The sequence below is a fragment of the Pieris napi genome, chromosome 16, assembly GCF_905475465.1.
Source record: "Pieris napi chromosome 16, ilPieNapi1.2, whole genome shotgun sequence".
Lineage (NCBI taxonomy): Eukaryota > Metazoa > Arthropoda > Insecta > Lepidoptera > Pieridae > Pieris > Pieris napi.
In genome coordinates, this window is record NC_062249.1 from 3,533,450 (window position 1) to 3,554,509 (window position 21,060).

Sequence of the window (21,060 nt, forward strand, 5' to 3'; positions counted from 1 at the left end):
GTCGGAATTAAAAATGTGTTAATGTTTTTATAATAATTTATTATAATTTTATGAGTTTTATTAGTATTTTAAACTAAATACAATTATTTTATAATGAACTATGTGGCGTCATTGCCTACCTACAGCTAAATCTATAAATCGTTCCAAAAACGTAAAACATTGTCATGACTGAAAAAAATTATTTGATCCAAATGGTCGCTTCTGATTTTTCAGTCATAAGAATAAGATAAACTTATTTAAATTTAAATAAATACTTAAACAAAATAAAGTAAGTTTTTATACTACCAATCTTAAGACATTACTTACTTAATATAAATGTTCCAAGCACATTGCTTGAATTCTACTATATTTCTTCTACAAATTGCAACGAGTTGTGTTTATATAATAAATTTAAATATCAAATTGTAGTCTCAGAGAGATTACAACAATGCGATTTGTTGTATTTTAGGTCACAATATGTTATTAATAATTAAGAATAAGTAATACTGTTGGGCTATATTTAAACTCATTTTTGGGCAATAATAATAATAGCTCTTTTAACGCCTTTTACAAAGTATTAAACTTTAAATATTTGAAAAAAATTACGTGTGTGTTATAATGCTTTTAAAACCAAATTTTTATTTAATTTCTATAAAATATGTAAGTATAAATTAATGAATTTATGTATATTGGCGAATTATAACACAATGTCAGTTGTTTCACTTTAGAAGATAAGCTGACAGCTTGACTTATTCATCAAAACTAATTAGTTCACAATTTAACTAAAGCCTCAGTTTCTTCATTCTAACAAAGACAATTTACTTTAATTGTCTTTGATTATAGAGTAAACAAAATGTCATTTAAACTGCCCAATGTCTTTAGTTAAAAAGGACTTTGAGGTTAATTTTGTTTTTGATAATAAGGGTTTTATTTAGTTTTCTCTAAGCTACGTATTTGGATTTGATCCTTATAAAGTAACATTCTGTAGCAAGTATCACGAGGTATAGGTACACTCATTTTATTCTATTATTGCACGGTAGGCCGTCCCGTATATCCCGTGTCGGGGATTGAATGGTGAGCCAATTCTCGTAAAATTTGCTCGAAGCCTTTTCCTCTAGTAGGTAGGCTGCTGTTTTTCATCATTGTTGAATTTAATTTTGTTGCGAGGTAGCACATCTGTAAGACATTACTCTTTATTTATAGAATATTATAAAAATTCAATTAACAAATACGTTGAAGTTACAAAAAGCATCAAAATAGTATAGTCTATGAAATATCGTAACAATGGGGTACACAGAACACATTTATGGGTGTTAGCGTTGGTCATATAAATGATTTTATGCAGAAACTATCATTTGAGAGCAATTAATAAGAGATTTAATATTTTATGTAATTTTAAACTCCAAATAGTTATAAAAAGTCTTACCAGCAATGCGGACATAAACAGCAGAGTGCCTAGTGCCACAGATATCATCATAGATGTCGCACAGGTTGCCTCTATGGGTGTTCTATGAAAGAGTTCTCCCGGCATAATTACTGAATACTCAAGATTCTCTTTGAAGCGAGTGAACGGTGTACTTCCATTGTCAGCCACCAGAGAGGCGCTGGTTATATTGTGTTCCACCGTACCCGCTAGCGATCTTTTGCGACGACCATGTCCTAAAAAAAATATAATTACTAATAAGTTGTTTAATAATCAAATAATCTTGCAGATTTCCAAATTTATGTAGTAACAATAAATTTTTATCCCAGTTCTAAATTTTATTGATTTGAAAACTGGCAGTAAATGTACATTAAGCATTAATTAATCAATAATTAAAATAAAGAGACTATATGAATAATTTATATTATTATTTGAGTTATAAGTATGAAATAATCTTGCTATAGTGAATAGGCCCTTACCTGAAGTTTCATACAAATCGAGACAGTAGTCCGGTTGACAGTCAGCGGGCTCCATGCAAGCCTTGATCTGGGAGTGTATCCATAGAGTAGACCGTTCTTTCATTGACGCTAGGAGAAAAGACTCGAAATCCAAAAAGACCTCGTTATGCCTCTCTCTGTAACGCGCTGGCTGGTGGGGGATGATTGACGCGAAGTCTCGGTTGCGACATCTAAGGATTAAAAAGCTCGTCAAAAGATATTCGTACTAATTTCCCGACCAAAACAATTTAACAACTAAGAATCAAACTTGGTTTTTCCAGCATCAGACTCATGTGCCATTCTATGTACTTACATAGAATGAAAAAACCTTCATACAAAAAATTCGATTAGGTACTGTACTATTTATCGAAAAAAGAAATTTTTTTACGATAAATCTTATTACATTATTTAGCGTTCATATTCACATTGAAAATAAAAAGTATTATCTTTAATCTATTTCTCAAAACTAATTGACGAGATGTACTTTTTCATAAAATTAAAATAGAAATAAATCTATTTATAAAATTTTATTGAATATAGAAAAAACGTATAAACTATTTTATTCTTACTCAAGTAGATGGCGTGAGTACCAGTCAGAACCAATAAAACAACTGGTCTGTTCACTGTTGTTAATAGAGCAATATTCATTTATTATTACAAAATAAAAAATATTTGCAAATTGTAATTACCAACCATCTAAAAAAATTTATAGGTATCGTCGTTCGTGTTTTTTTTCCTTTTAGGGTTACACGTTATATTTAAAGCATGCTTGGCAAAATGGCGGTTACAATATTGTAATAGTGCCATTGACTTCTTGTAGATGGCGCTGTATTAAGTCAAAAACTAAAGTTCGTAAAAAAATAGGTAAACATCTATTAAAATCAACAATTCTTAAATTTTCTATCTATTCAAAGTGTGTGTAAATACCACATAAAATAAAAAAATGAATTTTTCTACATTTAAAACCTAGGCAATTCACATGTCTGAAACGCGCTAACGAAGTTTTTGTACGTGTTAAGTATATATACAACACAACTTCTATTACAAGTGTACTCGCTTCGGCAGTACATATACTAAAATTGGAACGATACAGAGAAGATTAGCATGGCCCCTGCGCAAGGATGACACGCAAAATCGTGAAGCGTTCCACATTTTTTTGAGAGTTTAGTTTCAAAAGAAAATTAACAGCTGACTATCAATATAATATCGTATAAGTACCAGAAATAAATGTTTCTTTATAATATAACTCTTTATATACTTATGATACTTAAACTGCATATACGAGGATACCTAATTGCTCTTAACTAATTGTTCAAATTAATTGGTACTAACAGATATTAGACCTTTATCTAGTAAACGTTTATAAGTGGACTAAGTACGGCATACATTTATTATAGCTCATATTTTGTGATTGCTCTATTAAAAAATACATTTTTCCTGTTTATATTCAATTCTTTATTAATAAAATTCCTTACCCATCCTTAACCAACAAGACAGCGCCAGCAGCGTGAGGTCGATCTGGGTCTGGGGACACGGCGACTTCCAATAGCTTTATGTGCCTCCATGCAGAATCAGGGTTAATGCGCGCGCGCAGTTGGAGCTTTGTACCAATCGGTACTGCCTGGAAATAGGTCATTTATAAATCGATATGATAGACTAATATTAAATATAATGCTAACAAATATTGTCTATATGAAATTAATGTAAAATTAATGGAGGTTTATTAATTTACCTGGTCAACAGGCATGTCTACTGAGTGATTGGAGTGTCGGGACAGAGGTGGTGCCTCTTTGTACAACGCTACTTCATACTCCAGCCGGCCAGGAGTCTCTTCAACCACCCCTGATACGCGGGCACCGTGCGGACTAAAATAAACAAAATACATGTTACAGTTTTATTCCTGATCAACAGTTCAGACTTATATAAGTCTGGCTATGTGTAGTTTTAGTTGGTGACCGTATTTCCTTACGTAAACAATTTAGCTTTACCCCTTTGGGGCTGTCCTTTAATCACGTGAGGTTCGAAAGGGGGAGGAGGGGTTCGGCAAAAATCACGAAATATCACGTGTACTTATATTTTCCTCAAACGCGTGATTTCTAAACCGAAAAGCGGCTTAGAAAAACGATCGATCAGTAGATCGAGAGAGATTCTCTGCGCGTTATGACGCCGAGTGGCTTGATGAAACCGACGTTGATTTTCAACAAAGTACAGTACCAACAACTGACTTACAAAATGCTTATCCAGTTGTTGGTATTGAAGAAAGTCTTGCTAATCTGTGGCAATGTACATTAAATATGTTCATGTACTAATACAATATATGTTTTTCGCATGATTACACCATTCCTTTAATATTATTTTTATGCCAGTCAAAAATAACCTGCAACCTTTCTGTCTCTAGACATTTTTATCATCGTCCTTAATTTTATAGAATAGGATTATCTTATACTTTATACCGGTACTTAAAAATAATATTATAAAAAATTAAGATTCTTTGTAGGTACTAAAAATTACACGTGATTTTTGGTGGGGGTGGGGGGGGTAGTCTCAATCTTCACCACGTATCACCATGTAGGGTTTAAAAAATGTTAAAAAAACTTCACGTGATTAATGGACAGCCCCTTTGATTGTTCTTCTAATGTCTTTGAAAACGATTCTCTATCAATCTATTATATTTTTATGTATGTTAATATTAAGCGATGAACCCTAAAAATTTACTCATTGTGATGATTCTAAAGAGCATTCGATTCATATCGTACACTACTTACAAACTACCGGCAAAACCTGCAGCCTTGTTCTCTATGATGGTTGGCTCTGGCGGCTTGCACATGATGATCAGCTCTTGATCTGACTGCATCACTACGCCGGGGAATTGAGGGAACCATACACGGACGTGAACAAAGCCCTGAAATAGTAAAATGGAGTAACATCATAACCTGGAATAGAGCACTTGGACATGGAACACATTTCTATCTCTTTGTTGTTTTCTGTTTGAAATGAATTTTAATCAATTTAATTCTATTTTAGTCTCAAATCCTCTCGAATGCCACTCTGATTTTTTTTGTTAAAAACTTTAGCGAAACTTTTTCTGTTTTGCATCGTATACTCTTCATTACTCTCAAAGACTTTGGCAGCACAGAGCTTAATTGGAATATAATATGTAAATCGGAGTTCTGGTTGGTTTCGATAAATAGGTGGTATTGGTTCCCTATTTCCTAAAAGATATTAATATGCTTAAAAGAGTTTTAAGTGTCAGAGCACTTAGGAACAAACCTTATAATGAGCGTCCGAAAGCAAGAAGTCATAAAATTTAAACCTATAAAATCCTTACTGGCCACTATAATGTTCCAGGAATTGAGAAGCTTTATATTTTAAGTGAAAACACATTACTTCTTAAAAAATGAAGTCTACTCAATATAACTTAATTGTCCTAAAGAACTTCCTCCCAAACCGAGTCGTGTCTGACTGGAATAGGCTTCCGGAAAGTGTAATTAGTGCACTCTCTTGAACTCTTTTAAAATAGGTTCGATACTTTCTCCAAATCCGCATAATGCACGCATCAGCTTATTAAGCTGCTATTGTGTTTGTCTACATAATAATAATAAGTGATCCAAGAAATAAGCAGAACTGTCCCCTCAGTACTGACTGACACAACGGTGACAGTCAATATTTATGTCGGCAAAACTGAGGTAAGCTAAACGATTATGCGATATTACAGTGTTTAGTTGCACTGTTTTCACCTCGATTCTGTTACCGGTCTACATTGCGTTAATAATACACCATCTGTAGGCCACTGTATACTGTTATTTTAACGGAATTCCTCATTATGACACAACATGAGACGAGACATTTGACAATGGGGGGTGTAGCCTAAACTTGGCTCGTTACAACGTGCAGTCAGCGAAACGTGTACTTACAATGTATTTGAAAGGGAATCTTCTTCGGTCACCCTCAAATATTCAGTTGCAAGTTGAGGCTTGTTTTGATGGGCAATTAGGGGCCGTTTAAGTATAAGTATATACGTAAGCACTATCTGGAGGTCTTTGATTTTGTTATTTGGTGGTTACGTCAAAAGTAATTATTTACATTTTATTTTATTACCCACACATTGTCTATGCTTGATGAATCGATAATGAAAATATTGTTTTTAAGTGGTTAAAGATGAAAGAGAAAAAGCGTTAAAAGCGTTAAATTTTTGCATAGTGCAGTTTCCTATAAGTATAAAGATTTTTTTATGAAACAATTTAAGGACACTTCCATAATTATATTTTGTATATATATATATAATTTTTTCAACATACTACAGTTTTTATGATATTCTTAAATTAAATAGTACTAACTAAACTTAATAAATTAAAAAAGGTTGGTCCCTGTGGCAATGTAGATTTAATGCTTTTCCTCGCTGTATTGCGATACAATATCGTGATTATATTAGATATTTGTCTTCCTTAGTGACATAATATTTAATACAAATATTGGAAATTTTATATGAGAAATCACGTGAGTTTCTTGATTTAAAAATATTGCTTAAAAGTAAAATACTTACATTCCGTTTTAGCACTCCACATTTTGTAAAGTCGGCGATCCGTAATCTATAGAGTAATCCTGTGGGGTCCTCCGGTTCAGGACGAATCTGGCACATGGGGTCAGCCACGGGGTCTGTAGCTCTATCGTCAGCGAACAAGGGTGCTCCGCGGAACCCCTCGGGCTTCCGAAGTAAGGCTGTGACCGAGTCACGGATCCCTGAGCCGGTACTTGCGAATGTGCACTGTATATCTGTTACTGTAAATAATTGATTAAATTATTGTTAATAATCCCGCGAAGGTTCTTGGAAGTAGACAACCACGTGTTCTGATTGAAACTGTGTTAAGGACTGCTATTAATTATAAATCCTAAACAATTCTAAAAGTAGATTTTTTTTTACAAAATTTCCTTATTAGTATGTTACTTGTTACTATGTTACTTACCTACTATTTTAGTAGCGACATACCATCATTGGAACATTTTGCTATTCTACCCTATAGAGACTGTTCGCTTTTCCGGACTAAAAACCTAAGTACTAAATACAACTTTATATATTTTTTTTAATTTTTATATATTTCTCTCCATTACAAACCTCGGAGTCAAGGAATAAATAAAAAAAATACTCGAATTGGTTTGGCCGTCCTCGAGTTTTGAGCTTAGGAACATATTTTGCTATTCATTTTTATTCATATAGATTTTGTTAAAATTAAAAATAATTTAATTTTAACAAAATCTATATGAATAAATTAATTTACCGTAATTCCCGGCCTACAGCTTTGGATCGTTAGGAATTTTGGTTGATCACATACTTTTCTTCCATACATGTTGAATGAAATGAACACAACATATCCTTTCAAATATGTTTTCTATACCATCCGAAACAACTTTTTAGCTGACATTCCAACCCAGTACCAAAGCTATATGCGATAATAAGCCGATAAGTACATATAGTAAATGTTTAACCTTACCATCATAGTCCTGACCAGATGCACTCCCAATCTGAAACAAAGCCCATTCAAATATTAAAGGAAGTGAAGAAACACATTGTTTACCGTAATACCTCTTTAATTGATTAGCATTTAGCATTACTAAGATTTTATCTATCGTTAACGTAGTATATGGTTTAATTAATAAACACCATTAAATTCACGCTTGTTAAATATCCAATAGATTAAGTAATAAAAATTGGGCCATGAACAAACACGCACTAAGCTATCACGTACAAATGAAATATTGTAGTGTGTTTATTATTAATAGGCACGATAGTAAAAACCATGGACAAAATTTTAAACCATTTCAGATTGTTTATTAGACTATAGAACTTATTTATACAAATTGTTATCTTTGATTCTGTTTAGGCTCGGATTTAAAATTTCAAAATTAAACAATCGTTTCCAGATCCCGCCAAAACGCTTCTCTAGGTAAGATGGCGTCGCATCCCTATGACGTACCGTGTCATGTAAACAAATGTCAAGTGTCAATTATGATTCTTAAATTACATAAATACACACATTATATTTCGTTTAAAAACAGTCTTAATTTTACAGCAGGGAAACGCTGCCAGCGTTAAAGGTACACTGCCACAGGGACCAAAAGTTTTTGAACTTGTTTTAATTTTCTTTTTGTTATTTGTAGGTTAAAAAATTTGTAAATACAAATTATACGTATGTAGATTAGTACATTTTACTGTTGTATGTTAAGTCTATTTTAAACTTGTTTTTTTTTTAATTCAGCTCTGATTCCTGTTAAGTTGTGATTAAGTGTTATGCAAATTTTCAGACGAACAAACGGTTATTCCTAAAACTGTGTTACTCTGCTTATAAAGCGTGAAGAGGTCAACAATCAAGGCTAGTAAATTGATTAGAGATTAAATTTTGCAGGGCAAATATTTAAATTTAGGCAAAAAATTATTTATTCGGGCACGCTTATTTGTTTTTGTGAGTTTATACTTTATTCAGTAATGTAAAATCGTATTTCATAGGAATTTTTGATCAATTTATCGAGATTTTAAGAAAAGCTAATATTCGTGGTATTTCCATCTAATTATTTAAAAGAATTTGCAAGGAAACTTATATTAATTCCCATTACCTTAATTAATTTTCTACTTTTTACGAAAAAATAAGGTAAGAACCATATTATATTCATACCTAAGTTGGCAAGATTAGTAATGAGAATAGATCTCCCTGCCTGTGTTCTTGTAGGATTCAAAGGTTGAGAGTCGAAATGTCAAAATCCAATACATTTTTGACGTACGCGAGTCAAACTTCGCCCTAAGACTTGTTTCTGAATCTCACCCATTGATCGAAAGACTGTTTTTATGTATATATATGTTTTTATACCTATATCTTGCCACCTATATTCATCTAACAATAATAATAATTATCAATTTACTGCCTTTGCCTAGTTGTATTAAACAGCAACGTTTATTTATACGCAATATTAGCCATATAATGTCAATATTTTAGTTTTCCACAGATACAGTCTAGTTCCTTTTAAGAACGTTCGCGGTACGGTGCGATACAGTTACAGTGTAATCATCAAAAATCGATTTGTTACCAATCGAGATCAACTAATCGCTGAGACAGCGGAATTGTTCTATCGTAATCGCTCTAGAGTTGATGGAAACGGTAAGCCGATAACGAATTAAGTTTAGGTAGGTAGGTAGGGTAGGTATATACAAAATTAGCTTCAGTCTAAGTCAAGTATTTGTTACGCTCATCCCTGAGGTCGTAGGTTCGACCCCGGCTGTTCACCAATGGACTTTCTGTCTATGTGCACATTTAATATTCGCTCGAAAGGTGAAGGAAAACATCGTGAGGAAACCGGCTTGCCTTAGACCCAAATAGTCGACGGCGTGTGTCAGGCACAGGAGGGTAATTACCTACTTGCCGATTAGATTGACAAATGATCATGAAACAGGTACAGAAATCTGAGGCCCAGACCTTAAAAGGTTATAGCGCCACTGATTAAGTTTTAATCTGTTACGTTTGAGCTAAAGCTTTAATTTTGTACGAAGAAAAGTCCCATTAAAATGGGTAATTCTAATCTGTCATAGATGTCGTGAGTTTTCTTACAACAAAGTCATTATTTACTTAAAGACAGCAGTATCACTTCCGAGTTTTTATACAGTTATTCTCACGTTGGTTTAACATTTTCCCAGACATAGTCTCAGTTGTCACTTAATTGCCACGATTACGGCTTAATTATGTTTTTATTATCATCGTAAAATTGTTTAATCTGTGAAAATTTATGTATTAATAAGTGTTTACTATCGTTTAAGGTTAATTCGTCCAATAACATATGATTAAACTTAATGAAGGTTTAAAGAAAAATAATAGATTACATAAATACGAATGAGCTATTTTTTTTAATAACGGCAACGTAAAGCTAAAGGCAAATCTCAGATGGTACCGAGTGTCATTGTATGTTTAATAAGCTTTGTATGTTTGTTGCTGTATTTAAAAAAAATTTACGACATATCCATCAAACTATTTAATCACCTTACTAAAAGTTATAGATCACTGCCGTGTAATGCTTTCAAGGGGAAGGTGATTATTTTTTTAAAGGCAAGTTGCCTTTATAGCGTGGGCGAGTATTTAGACCATAAGTTTGATAACAATTTTAAATAACTCAAACTCAAACTCAAACTCAAAATATCTTTATTCAAGTAGGTAACCAAGTACACTTTTGAATAGTCAAGTTAAATTAATCGTAAATTTACATTTACTACCAGTTCGCAAGTCAAGGGCGTAGAGCGGGTAAGAAGAACTGGCAAGAAACTTTCCGCCACTCTTTTTAATCGCCAAGTATTGTCATACAAATTGTTTGAACTGGAGCAATTCAATCCCAAGGATTAGGATCATTTAAGTAGTCCTCAAATTTATAAAAAGCTTTGTTGATTAATTTTCGTTTAACGAGGACTTTGAATTTATTTAGTGATAATTCTCTAATTGCGCTTGGGAGTTTGTTGTAAAAACGAATACAATTTCCATATAAGGAGTGGTTTATCTTTTGGAGCCTGGTTGGTCGTACACTCAAATTAGTTCTATTTCGCGTATTATACTGGTGAAAGTCACCATTTGTTTTAAAATCGTTTATATTTTTTTGGACATACAACAAGGCTTCAAGAATATATTGACCAGATAGTGTCATAATATTTAATTCCTTAAACTTATTCCGTACCGACTCCCTCGGAGAAACACAACAAATACCCCGAACAGCCCGCTTCTGCAGCACAAATATGGATTGAACCTCTGCAGCAGCACCCCACAATAAAATGCCGTACGACATAACGCTATGAAAGTAGCTATGATACACAATTTTAGCCGTGTCCTCATCAGTAAACTGTCGGATTTTCTTTACTGCATATGCTGCAGAGCTCAGCCTATTCGAAAGAGTCTCTATGTGTGGGCCCCATTGGAGTTTACTATCTATTGTTATGCCTAGAAAAACAGTTTTGTCAACAAAGTTTAGTTCACTGTCCTTAATTTTCAGGTTACCAATATCTCGCTTTACGCTAGTAGTTGTAAATCTAATACATTTTGTTTTATTCTCATTAAGCAATAAGTTATTTACATTAAACCAGTTAACTATACGAGAGATAGAATTGTTTACATCGTCCAATAATACGTTATTCCTATTCACTTTAAATAGAAGTGAAGTGTCATCAGCAAACAATACCATCTCATGAACTTCGTTGACAAAGAATGGGAGGTCATTTATGTAAATCAGAAATAAGAAAGGCCCGAGAATCGATCCTTGGGGGACGCCCATTGATACCTGCGAACCCGGAGAGGTGACTCCATTGACATGAACTCTTTGGATCCTTCCCTTTAAATATGAATTCATCAGGCTGGAAGCTTTGCCATCAACGCCATAGTGTTGAAGCTTTCCAACGAGTATATCAGGATGAACACAGTCAAAGGCCTTTGACAGGTCACAAAAGACGCCGACTCCATCATATGATTCTTCCCAGGCGTTAAATATGTCCGAAATCAACTTCACACCGGCATCGATTGTGGAGCGACCCTTAGTGAAACCATACTGTTTATTATGTAAGAGTTTATTTTTATTAAAATGTAAAGAAAGCTGGTCTAGCATTATCTTTTCAAAAACTTTGCTCAACGCAGGGAGCACGGAAACAGGTCTGAAGTTTGACGGATCAGACTCACTACCTGCCTTGAACAACGGTGTAATCTTACTTAATTTCATTTCGTCCGGAAAGACTCCACAATCGATACAGCTGTTAAAAATTATAGACAATTCAGAGCTTATTACATTAATAACGGAATTTAAAATGACTGTTGACATACCCCATATATCTTTACTTTTTTTTAAATTAATAAGCTTAAAAGTTTTAACGATATCATTACAAGTTATATGTTTAAACTGAAATTTAATATTACATTCAGGTACACATTTTTCTAGCAATGAGATCGCAGCAGCAGGTGAAGAATCTAGGGACTTGGTCGTATTTAGTGGTACATTTGTAAAGAACTCTTCAAAAGAAGAAGCTACCTCTGGGTCAGATTTTATTAACTTCCCTTTAACTTTTAACATATAATCAGTTCGTTTGTCAGACGTTTTACCTGATTCTTCATTTATTATTTTCCAGGTAGCTTTTACTTTATCCATGCTATTTTTTATTTTTGAACTTAAATATTGAGACTTTGCAGTTTTGCAATCTTTTTTGAAATTATTTGAATACAACCTAACATATTCCCTAAATTCCACACTAGTGTTATATTGCATTTCGTCATAGATTTCATATAATTTTAACCTTTTCCTGTGTAACTCCTCATTTGCCCAGTCACAGAAAATTGTTTTCTCAGAGACCAATAAAGTCTTTTGAGTAAATACTTTCTTGAATTCATCAATAAATGATCCAAAAAAAGTATTGTATAAATTATTAGGGGATGAGTTGCCACACAGAAATGGCATTCTATAGACCAATGCTTCTCTAAATCTGTCCAAACGGTCATTTGTAATAGGAGTTATCACAATTTTCTTCTTTTTACATGTTTTTTGTTTCCTTAATTGGAATTCAAACCATTGACCAGTGTGATCAGATTTAAATCTATTGAAAATACAAACATTCAAAGGGGCTATGTCACTATATATGTTATCTATACAAGTTGCGGTGCTAGCTGTTATTCTTGTGGGTGAATGAAATTGATTTATTAAATTGTATGAACGAAAAAGACTAAGTATGCGTACACTTGAATTAGAATGACAAAGTAAATTGACATTAAAGTCCCCACACACAATTAGCCCTTTATTACACTTTACTAATTTACACAATATCTCCTCTAATACATTTTCAACATTATTATAGACAGCTGATGGAGGACAATATAGACATACAACAATGAATTGCTCCAGTTCCACACAGGAGATTTCAATAGTTAGTTCTACAGAGAGGCTGATAATATCCTTTCTTTCTTTGCATTTAAGTTTTTTACTTATTAGGATTAATGAGCCACCATGAATTGCATTTTCTCTGCAAAACACACTACCAACCCTGTGGTTACAAAAATTAAACAAAACTTCATATTTTTTTAGCCAGTGCTCTGTTATGCACAAAAAGTCTATTTTTTGACTATTCAAGAATAGTTCAATTTCTAATTCTTTATTTTTCATCCCCTGTATATTTTGATGAACCACAATAATTTTTTGGGAATGAATTTTATCACATAATATACTTACCTTATTATTGCAAGAGTGGTGCTCTGTTGTCCTATTATCTAATTTAAATAAATATTATTTGGAATTTCTTCCAAGGTCTTATAATCTAATGCTTGCTCAATAGAAGCAAGGGGTCTAGCCAAATTCTTGGCTGTCATCTCTATAAAATATGATAGCGAAACAGCTATCTGTCTTTTTAAGAAAGCAGGTAGGTAATAATATCTACCCTTTGTAATAAAAAACTTTTTTGTATACCTATTGGTATCTATGACACAAAATTTATCATTATACATTGCCAATGTATGCAATGTATGCAACTTATTATTAAGACATTATGTTAATGTTCTTATTATATGACATTATGAAAATTAATATGACATTTGCATGCCTATTTTTATATGGCTGATTGTGCGGATTTTTATAATTAATCGATCTAAATGTACCACTTCCTTTGCAAATAAACGATTTATTATTATTTGATTTTAAAAATTGCTAAAATCAGTAAAAAGTTTTATCCCTTAAAAACTCAACAAAGCACTTAAGGGAATAATAGGGAACAAATCCCTTGTGTATTCTTGAACCGTATAGTAGAACAATTATTCAATTAGAACCATTCCGATACGAATTTTATAACCCTATGGAATTTACCTTAGAATGTATTGGTTGTACCGTTAATAATGAGACGATGTAAATATGATGGGCAGTTGAAGAACAGTTGTGTTTTTTCGCAGCGTCATTACCACAAGTGTATTGACGGCGCGTGCGCTTACGCATTCCACACGCCTCCACAATAATACCATTATTAAGCTGTGCTTTACATTATTGCTTTTCGATTAGATTTACGTTGCATTCTTTACTGTGGAATGATTTGTCCGTATTGGAAATATCTAAGTTTTATGAAAATATTCTTCGAAAAGCAGTGTTGGCCTTCTTCGAAAAGTAGTTGCTTCAGTGTGCGGCTCTCATAGCTGAGGTCGTAGGTTCGATCCCCGGCTGTGCACCAATGGAATTTCTTACTATTTGCGCATTTAACATTTGCTCGAACGGTGAAAGAAAACATCGTGAGGAAACCGACATGTCTTAGACCCAAAGGTCGACGGCGTGTGTCAGGCACTGGAGGCTGATCACCTACTTGCCTAGATTGAAAAAATTATCATGAAACAGATTCAGAAATCTGAGGCCGAGACCTAAAGAGGTTGTAGCGCCACTGATTAAATATATATAAAAAAATAAATATTTTTTATTTATTCTTCGAAAACTATACACCATTACAATTCTTTCAATTACCCTTAAATGGTATCATTCGCGATAACGGAATAAACACTACTAATCCTATAGTAGTGATATATAGTTTGACATATTCGGTAGTGGGCTGATCAATTTAAAAAAAAAAACATTGTTAAGTGCCTATCTCATACCTAATCCGCTGTTTTGCTAGTAATTTTTATTGTTTAATTTTTTGTAAAATCTATGTTTACCATGATTGTCGGCCAGGGATCGAACCCGTAGTCTGATACATACTTAATGCTCTCGACTCATATAAGAGATAAAGCGTAGCTGTAGCTGGCCTTACGTTACCAAGCGAACTCTTCTTCGTAATCTAAGATAATGTAATCCTTATAAAAAATTAATTAAAACGCAATCATAGCCGTAACAGTGATGCATTTCGTCATTGCATGCTTCATCAATCTAGTATTCGTTAGCACACATTATATCTCCACTTTTTATTTTGTATCTGGATTTTACATTTATATTATCTCATCTACCTTATCTCTACTGTGAAACAAATACTCAATTGATAAAGTATAATTCTTCTGTGTTAAAAGTAGTGTATTACCTCACAATTTAGCTAAACTATTGTAAAACGAAACAGGTACAGTCGCCAAGGGTATGTAGGGAGCGGCTGATCCAAGAAATTTAGTTTTTCTTTTGTTACTTCGTAAACGAAAATATACGATGTTTTTTGATGTACGAAGAATGCTGAACATAAAAAAATACCATAATCACACATTATATAAGGGACATTATTTATTCTTATTAGGCTGTAAAATTAATTTATTTCATTGCTTAATCTATCACGATAAGAAATGGCTAAGCTGTACTCCATATAAGGGCGCCGTGCTTTAGGATGAAATTCAGACGCGAGACTTAGCGCGAACAAATTGAAGATCATAGACCACAGACAAGAAACTATGGGAGCGTTCGGATTAGTACAAAAAAAAATCATTTTTAGATCAAGATCTTATATGACGCCCTCAGGTAACTAGGAAATATACTAAATTTGATAACAGTTCATCATCGAGGACGTGACAACAGCAGGTATAATACATACAGTTATTTTGTACTTTACTTTAATTATTTATTTTATTTCTTCAAGTCATCATGATTGGCAAGGTCGGGGGGAAAAGACGCGCTGGCAGAAGGAGGAAGTCGTGGCTCCGCAATATACTTTCCCTATCTCTATACATAGATCTTCTCCGCTTGTGTTTGTAGTAAAACCTCTATACGACTTAAATTTTGGAGTATGTTCTAGTGGATTCGAGATTGGCTTAGATTTGCAATTAGACGGGTCAATGTCTTATTTCTGTCGGTAGTTTTCTATAACATTGAATAATCTTCTTGAATCTTCATGGCGACGTTTCTGAATTTCACACCAATTATTAGTGATCGCTATTTCTAATATCTGAATGCTCTTTAGTACGAATAAATCGATTAAGACCGATTCAATGACGCTCGGTCATTTAAAGCAAAAAATCCATAATTCATTTGATGAGAAAACTTCTAACCGGAACCTCATAGAGTCATGCTTCAGCGAGAGCTTGTTTATATATATATTAGAAAATTTTATTCATAACTGTATTATGGCTAGAAATCATATTTAACAACAATGAGATCCATATTTTTACACGCTTTATATTAGCTTCACCTGTATGTATGTATGTATGTTTGTAACCGACTCCTTCGGACTCGATTTTGACCCACTTTTAACGGACAGATTTAATTCAAACTTTGCGCACCTGCCAAAGATCGATGACAATGCAATAATCCGAAAAATAAATGAAAGAAATTTAACTAAAAAATAAATAATAGTTAAAAAAAAACTAAAAAAGACGCTTTTAAAGCACATCAAACTAAAAAGTGAAAAATAATTCCTAATTTAGGCTGAAAATGGTAATGAACAAAAAATACTGGTATTATTATGAAAAAGCGTGGGGCGCTCTGTGCCTTTTTCGTCTATAGAGCAACCCAAACATTTGCCAAAATCTATCAAATTATTAAATACACTAAGTACATAAAACCTAATTCGTGTTGTGTGATGGTGTGAAATGAGGGTGTGTATGTGGGGTGTGCTCATGATGTAGGTGATTTAACGCTATGGATATTCCTAATACTGTTAAGCACTTGTTTTGTGTATGAAACTAAATAAAAGTAAATACATAATACATACTGAGAGAGTCCATAAAATTCGTAAGTTTTCTTTGTAGAATTACGCTCTGTTATTGTTGCTTGAAAACAAATGGTATGTTGGAGAGAAGAATAGGCCTGGATTTCTAATTAAAATTTTAGTACTAGTTAGAACTTGTCAATGAGTATAAATGGAAAACTTTAATTTAAAATAATTACTTTCCAAAGAGGCTTTAAAATTACTTTTAAAGTTCTCAATCAAAAATGTCGTCAATAAATAATTTCGTGGGACAGTGATGTTTTACTTCTATTTAATAAACATGTTTGAATAAGGAATAAAAATTACGTGAAAACCGACATCTTAAACCCAAAAGTGTACGGTGTGTTAAGCACTGAATGCCCAAAAGTCAAAACTTAGTTCAAAAATTACCACCCATTTCTCAAACATTACCACGCACTACAGCACTTCATACATTCACGGAGTTTTGTAAAATTAAAAACAAATTAGCACAATATTCATTACTCTCCTAGAAGTATAACTTTAGCATAGAAAACCTTCCAAGTAAGCTTCGTACATAGACTTTTTCGTTCGTTGCAATTTACGGAGCGTGAAATCTAATAACTTAAATGCTTTCAATCACGTGTTCACAATGCTCATTTTACAGTTGTTCAATAATTTAACGATAACTAAAAGATTTACCGTAGTATCAAAGAATATTAAAAACGTTGAAAAATGTCTATTTTAACGCTTAAACTTCCGCTGTACTTAGAGACTTCCATTTAATTATGTACCTCTAAAGGTCAGTTAGAAGAAGTTCTACGGCGCGCCAAACGATCCCGAGAACTCACTTTTTAAAAAGAAGAAGATAAGTTACTTGGGACATGTGCTTCGACAAGAACGGTACCGAAAACTTCAAGTCATCATGATGGGCAAGGGCGAGGGGAAAAGACGCGCTGGTAGAAGGAGGAAGTCGTGGTTCCGCAATATTAAAGAATGGACGGGAGTGGCCAGCGTAGAACAGCTGATGAGCTTGCCGAAGAATAAGAAGAAGTATGACGAGCTGACTGCCAACCTCCAGTAGTGGAGAGGCACTACAAGAAGAAGAAAAAAGGTCAGTATGGGAGAATGGAAATTCGGCTATTTTCACAATTTTAATGTCTGATTTAAAGAAGAACAGAACATATTATATGTAAAACCTTAATATGTGTCAATGACTATAGTTCAATATAAACGTCTTTATAATAGTTTTATAAAAAGAAGTAAAAAACCAATATGGTCCACCCATTTGTGTTATATTGGACGGCAAAAATAATAGAAATTTAAATGCAATAATTTTTCATTCATGTTCGAAATTAAGTTCCGTAGTTTTTCCATAAGTTTGTTAATTATATTACGTAATTAAGCACGATACGCAGGATGGTCAAAAAAGTACCGTTGCTATGAAAGGAAATTAGTTTATTTTGAATTTAACTTTTACTTGATGTATTCAAAAGATTATTTTGGTATTTTTTGCGCTTAACTGAGAAATATTTGCACTATAAAGTATGCTAATTTAAGCTTTCCCTTAGCGGTTAAACTCAAACGAATCTCATTTATGTTCCATTTCCGTAAGATTAATGATATTCCTCGTAAGTAGGTAATGAAGATAGTAGATGTAAGGTTTTATGAAAATTGTAATCTAAGGCTTTATCGCCTTATTATTTGTATTTATTTTTTAGTTCTTATCGGCATTATTGTTAGTATTTATTTCTTTAGTTTTTTTCGGCTTTATTGTTAGTATTTAGTTTTTAGTTCTTTTTGGCTTTATTAAGTATTTATTTCTTTAGTTCTTTTTGGCTTTATTAAGTATTTATTTCTTTAGTTCTTTTCAGCTTTATTAAGTATTTATTTGTTTAGTTTTTTTCGGCTTTATTGTTAGTATTTAGTTCTTTTTGGCTTTATTAAGTATTTATTTTTTAGTTCTTTAGTGAGATAAAATGCTGTGTACGACAACGTCCAACTCCATAACATGTCTAGACAGAGACTTATAAATTTGACTTTGACACAGAAATGTCTGTCATCGTCAAATTTATTAGTAACGTAGGTAAGTTTTAACGGGAATTGAACTCAGATTCTTCAGGTTATATATGTGCCACCACAGGTTATATATGTTATCACTAAAATACAGAGGCAGTATAATAAGACTTAAGACTTCTAGATACTTAAGTCGTATTTAAAATATGCTTGCTAATATAAATATACAAACAAATATTAAAACCAGAAAAATCAGTAAATGAGAATCTAGTATGCTTAGTTCAGTTTATTTTCACAATTGCCATTACAAACACTGATAAAATAAAATAAAAAAGCTTATTAATAAAGAACACTTGTCGGAGCAAAATAAAAAAAAATGGTACATACCAAAAAGATAAGCACGAGAGCGCAGCCTCCGGCGCTCGTCATGCTTGCTGTCTGCCACACTTGAGCGCGGAGCCAACCGTTAGTACTATCTGCCCCGATTACCCTGCTACCACGAAAAACAACTAAAGCAGTTAAAAAACAATCACCAAAACGCACTATCACGTATAAGCTCTCCGAAGCTTTGGAAGCGTGATGCGCCTGCGACGTCCGATGCCGGGACTGCTCAGTGCGCCGCTCTCCAACGGTTATGGATGGGGGGTATCACCACCTGTACCCTACCGTTCTCACGACACGACCACTGATTCGCTTCGCTATTCAACAATCTCATGATCTACATTATTGATTGGCGTAGGATTTGAGGGAAGTAGGTTCGTTTGTTGCGGATCGCTACGGTCCCGTGACATTCGCGTTCAAATTCTACTTGACTCGATCGAGTGATAAGCTCAATACGCAATCGGTTTGAACTCACTGACTATCGATTTGATCCGTAATTATAGTAGAAAGTCAATCAAATAGAGATGAATGATAAACTTTTGATTCACTTACCTAAATATTTTAACCGTTTGTTTGTATGTGATTCATTTTGTACAAGGACTTAGGCCTTAAGCTGTAGTTTTAAGTATGTGTTAAGGGGCATATCTAATGACTGGCCTATATATAAATATAAATAAATCACAAAAATTATGTTTGTCCTAAAATACACTTGCTCTGTGACCCAAAAAGTCTCCGTCATTATGTGTCATGTCATTTCTATTCAAAAATTTATTGAAATATAAGTCGTAATAAAATTGCTAATAACATAAAGTGTTTATAACGCAGTTGTGTGATTATAATTAAAATCGACATATTGAGCCTTCATTTTTTATTTTTTTGCAGTGATTTAAATAAATTCCTACTACTTATGACCACTTATACCACACTGACGACTCATTGGTCTAGTGGTTAGTACCCCTGACTACGAATCCATGGGTCCCGGGTTCGATCCCCGGCTGAGACGAACATCGATGTGATGGGCATTTGGTGTTGTGCTTAGGTCTTGGGTGTTTAAATATGTATTTATATGTCTATATATCTATAGTATGTATGTATATCCGTTGCCTAGTACCCATAACACAAGCTTCACCAGCTTAGCATGGGACTAGGTCAATTGGTGTAAATTGTCTTAAAAAAAAACTTATAAAAGCGAATAAAAACAATTCTGTTTTGGTTATCTTAATTCAGTTTGCATGGAGTTTTATTCAAACGGTTATTTAACTAAATGCGGCAATTATCATAAGATCTTATAAGGTTTGATGCGATTGGTAGGCAGCAAGCGATTCGTGACGGTGACTGGGCCCTTTTTTCCTCACAATGCCTTCCGTACTACCGTTTCTTATACTAATTAATAGTACAATGTATTCCTTCATAAGGTCATCAATGTATTCTTATGTTATAAAGTTTTTCACTATAAAAATAGCTGTTTGGATTGAATTGGTATTTGTTGTTACAAATTGAATTTAGTTGAATGTAATACTAAAGTTTTCCGACCCATTATGTCTTAAGGTAACGGCATCTTTTGTGTGTCAAAATTGAATTGGATTGTAACATATGGGAGTAATAATTCACTCTAAATCTCGACTTTGCATCTTTATCTAACTCTGAGTATTAATTAGGCCTTAGATTTCTCTATCCGTTTCATGATCTCTTGTTTATCTAATAGGCAAGTTGGTGATCAACCTCCTGACGACTGCCTTCGACTTTATAGGCAAGCCGGTTTCCTCACGATGTTTTCCTTCACCGGTCGAGCAAATGTTAAATGCGCACATAGAAAGCAAGTCCATGGGTGCACTGCTGGGGATCGAATCTAAGACCTAAGGGATGAGGGTTGCACGCTGAAGCCACTAGGCTAACACTGGTCTTTAGATTACTATGGTGTATCTTATTTGTACTATTATTACATAAATTAAAAGCTCCTTAAAATAATGTTATTTGGACTAAGCTATCTGTTAGTTAAAGAAATATTTTATTTTAAGTGTTTTAAATAATTTTATAGTAACAGTTAGTGCGCAATGAACACATGACTCCACGATGAAGGAAAACATCGTAAGGAAACCGGCATGTCTTAATATCTAAAAATTTACACGTGTCAAGCACAGAATGATCAATTATCT

The 21,060-nt window shown here is 33.4% G+C and overlaps 1 protein-coding gene and 1 non-coding gene across 2 annotated transcripts; one reads left to right on the forward strand and one right to left on the reverse strand.

Moving 5' to 3' along the window:
• Positions 1 to 18: 18 nt before the first annotated feature.
• Positions 19 to 19,143, reverse strand: LOC125057286. The gene is made up of 9 exons (XM_047660891.1): positions 18,911 to 19,143; positions 7,389 to 7,419; positions 6,443 to 6,678; positions 4,665 to 4,801; positions 3,632 to 3,764; positions 3,375 to 3,520; positions 1,882 to 2,090; positions 1,406 to 1,638; positions 19 to 1,155 (listed from the first exon to the last, which is right to left on the reverse strand). Exons 1-9 carry the CDS (start codon positions 18,950 to 18,952, stop codon positions 1,006 to 1,008), a joined length of 1,317 nt encoding a protein of 438 aa, XP_047516847.1. The 5' UTR covers positions 18,953 to 19,143; the 3' UTR covers positions 19 to 1,005.
• On the forward strand, positions 2,949 to 3,055 carry LOC125057609. The gene has a single exon (XR_007118232.1). It is a non-coding gene; the product is annotated as a U6 spliceosomal RNA (small nuclear RNA).
• Positions 19,144 to 21,060: the final 1,917 nt, after the last annotated feature.

Excerpts from the sequence above, each read along its gene's own strand:
- LOC125057286 (XM_047660891.1), bottom strand. The coding sequence starts at position 18,952 with ATGACGAGCGCCGGAGGCTGCGCTCTCGTGCTTATCTTTTTG. Across the intron at positions 3,521-3,631 it reads TAGACATGCCTGTTGACCAG|GCAGTACCGATTGGTACAAA; the intron begins GTAAATTAATAA and ends ACCTATTTCCAG. Across the intron at positions 1,156-1,405 it reads TGTTTATGTCCGCATTGCTG|ATGTGCTACCTCGCAACAAA; the intron begins GTAAGACTTTTT and ends AATGTCTTACAG.